Raw genomic sequence first — 2,021 nt, forward strand, 5'->3', positions numbered from 1 at the left:
AACAACATGTAAGACCCACCCAGCTGTAACAGCACGTAAGACCCACCCAGCTGTAACAACATGTAAGACCCACCCAGCTGTAACAGCATGTAAGACCCACCCAGCTGTAACAGCACGTAAGACCCACCCAGCCGTAACAGCATGTAAGACCCACCCAGCTGTAACAGCATGTAAGACCCACCCAGCTGTAACAACATGTAAGACCCACCCAGCTGTAACAGCATGTAAGACCCACCCAGCTGTACCAGCATGTAAGACCCACCCAGCTGAAACAACATGTAAGACCCACCCAGCTGAAACAACATGTAAGACCCACCCAGCTGTAACAGCACGTAAGACCCACCCAGCTGTAACAACATGTAAGACCCACCCAGCTGTAACAGCACGTAAGACCCACCCAGCTGTAACAACATGTAAGACCCACCCAGCTGTAACAGCACGTAAGACCCACCCAGCTGTAACAACATGTAAGACCCACCCAGCTGTAACAGCATGTAAGACCCACCCAGCTGTAACAGCACGTAAGACCCACCCAGCCGTAACAGCATGTAAGACCCACCCAGCTGTAACAGCATGTAAGACCCACCCAGCTGTAACAACATGTAAGACCCACCCAGCTGTAACAGCATGTAAGACCCACCCAGCTGTACCAGCATGTAAGACCCACCCAGCTGAAACAACATGTAAGACCCACCCAGCTGTACCAGCATGTAAGACCCACCCAGCTGTAACAGCATGTAAGACCCACCCAGCTGTAACAGCATGTAAGACCCACCCAGCTGTAACAGCATGTAAGACCCACCCAGCTGTAACAACATAGTGCACATTTCACATTCAACAGCCCCCCTCCTCCTCCCCTCCCCACTCATTATAAGTTCTGTCATCCACTCCAAGGTTCCGGCTGGTGCCGCTCCACTCAACTCTCTCATCCAAGGACCAGGCTGCTGCCTTTACAGTGCCCCCCGCAGGGGTCCGGAAGGTAATGCAGTGTGTTACCACAACACACAGGGTTGGGGATGACCGATATCTTGTCGTAACTCCACTAGAATCGAGAATTCTTCAAAGTGAAAGTCCACAGGATTCTTGTTTGTCTTGATTTTGGCCACGTCTTTGGTGATAAGCAGTCATTGCTTTTTTGTGCTTTTCTGGAAAGAGGGACATCTAGATTGAATCACTGTTTTATGGTACTGTATCAATTGGCAACACAGGGACGCGATCACAAACATTTATTTATATCCACCTTATTTCTAGCTGCCATGATGCCTGATGGGTGCTTCTTCCTCTTCCGCTGTCATTTTTACACTGTTTTAACTTGACAAAAAAAATGTCTATGAGGATTTTACAGCAGAGCCATTCTGCTCTACAGCCGTGTCGTTCGGGTGCTGGGATAACGTAATGCACTGTGGGTAGTCGGCTACTGTGGCTAATGCTAACGGCTAGCGTAATAGTTACTTTACATGGCAGTAAAACACGACTGAGTGACCAAATTGATTTATCTTTTAACCATTTTGAGTAACACTGTTTCCATACGGACCCCCAGCGTTGGTTAGTTGTTTATAACGTGACTATATTTATAACTTTCATAACGGACTCCAGCTTCCGGGTTATAATTCGGGTCTGCAGCCGAGTACAAAGGCTGCAGAAGAGAAGCCTGCGTGACTCATTGTTGCAAGCTGCAACAATGAGTCACGTTAAACCGGACCTTGTTCCCACAATTATTTTTTACAGTGGGGCATTCAAAAATAAGGTGGATACAAAAAAGTGTATTACTTAAAAAACAGGAAATCATAACACAACTGGGTGGAGTGGGCGGGGCTACATAAGGTGAATAACGAGACCACGTCTCTCCTTTAGATTGTGTTGTCGACTAACATTGCGGAGACGGGCGTGACCATCCCCGATGTTGCGTTTGTCATCGACACTGGGAAGACCAAAGAAAACAAGTGAAGAAAAAGTCTCTCACAATACAGCACCAATATTTCTCTATATATATGACACGATGTCTTGTGAGACACTGAACT

At 47.4% G+C, this 2,021-nt stretch overlaps 1 protein-coding gene across 1 annotated transcript in view; it reads left to right on the top strand.

The window, feature by feature from the left end:
* LOC310800052 (ATP-dependent RNA helicase dhx29-like) overlaps positions 1–1,947 on the top strand; it is a gene marked incomplete at both ends in the record, with an annotated part of 18,878 nt that extends 16,931 nt beyond the window's left edge. Inside the window, 2 exons of the mRNA XM_083662640.1 lie at positions 895–979; positions 1,855–1,947. Coding sequence (XP_083518766.1) covers positions 895–979; positions 1,855–1,947 — 178 coding nt within the window. The remainder of the gene's footprint in view (positions 1–894; positions 980–1,854) is intronic.
* Positions 1,948–2,021: the final 74 nt, after the last annotated feature.

Source organism: Poromitra crassiceps, assembly GCF_964638095.1.
Source record: "Poromitra crassiceps genome assembly, chromosome: 29".
NCBI lineage: Eukaryota > Metazoa > Chordata > Actinopteri > Beryciformes > Melamphaidae > Poromitra > Poromitra crassiceps.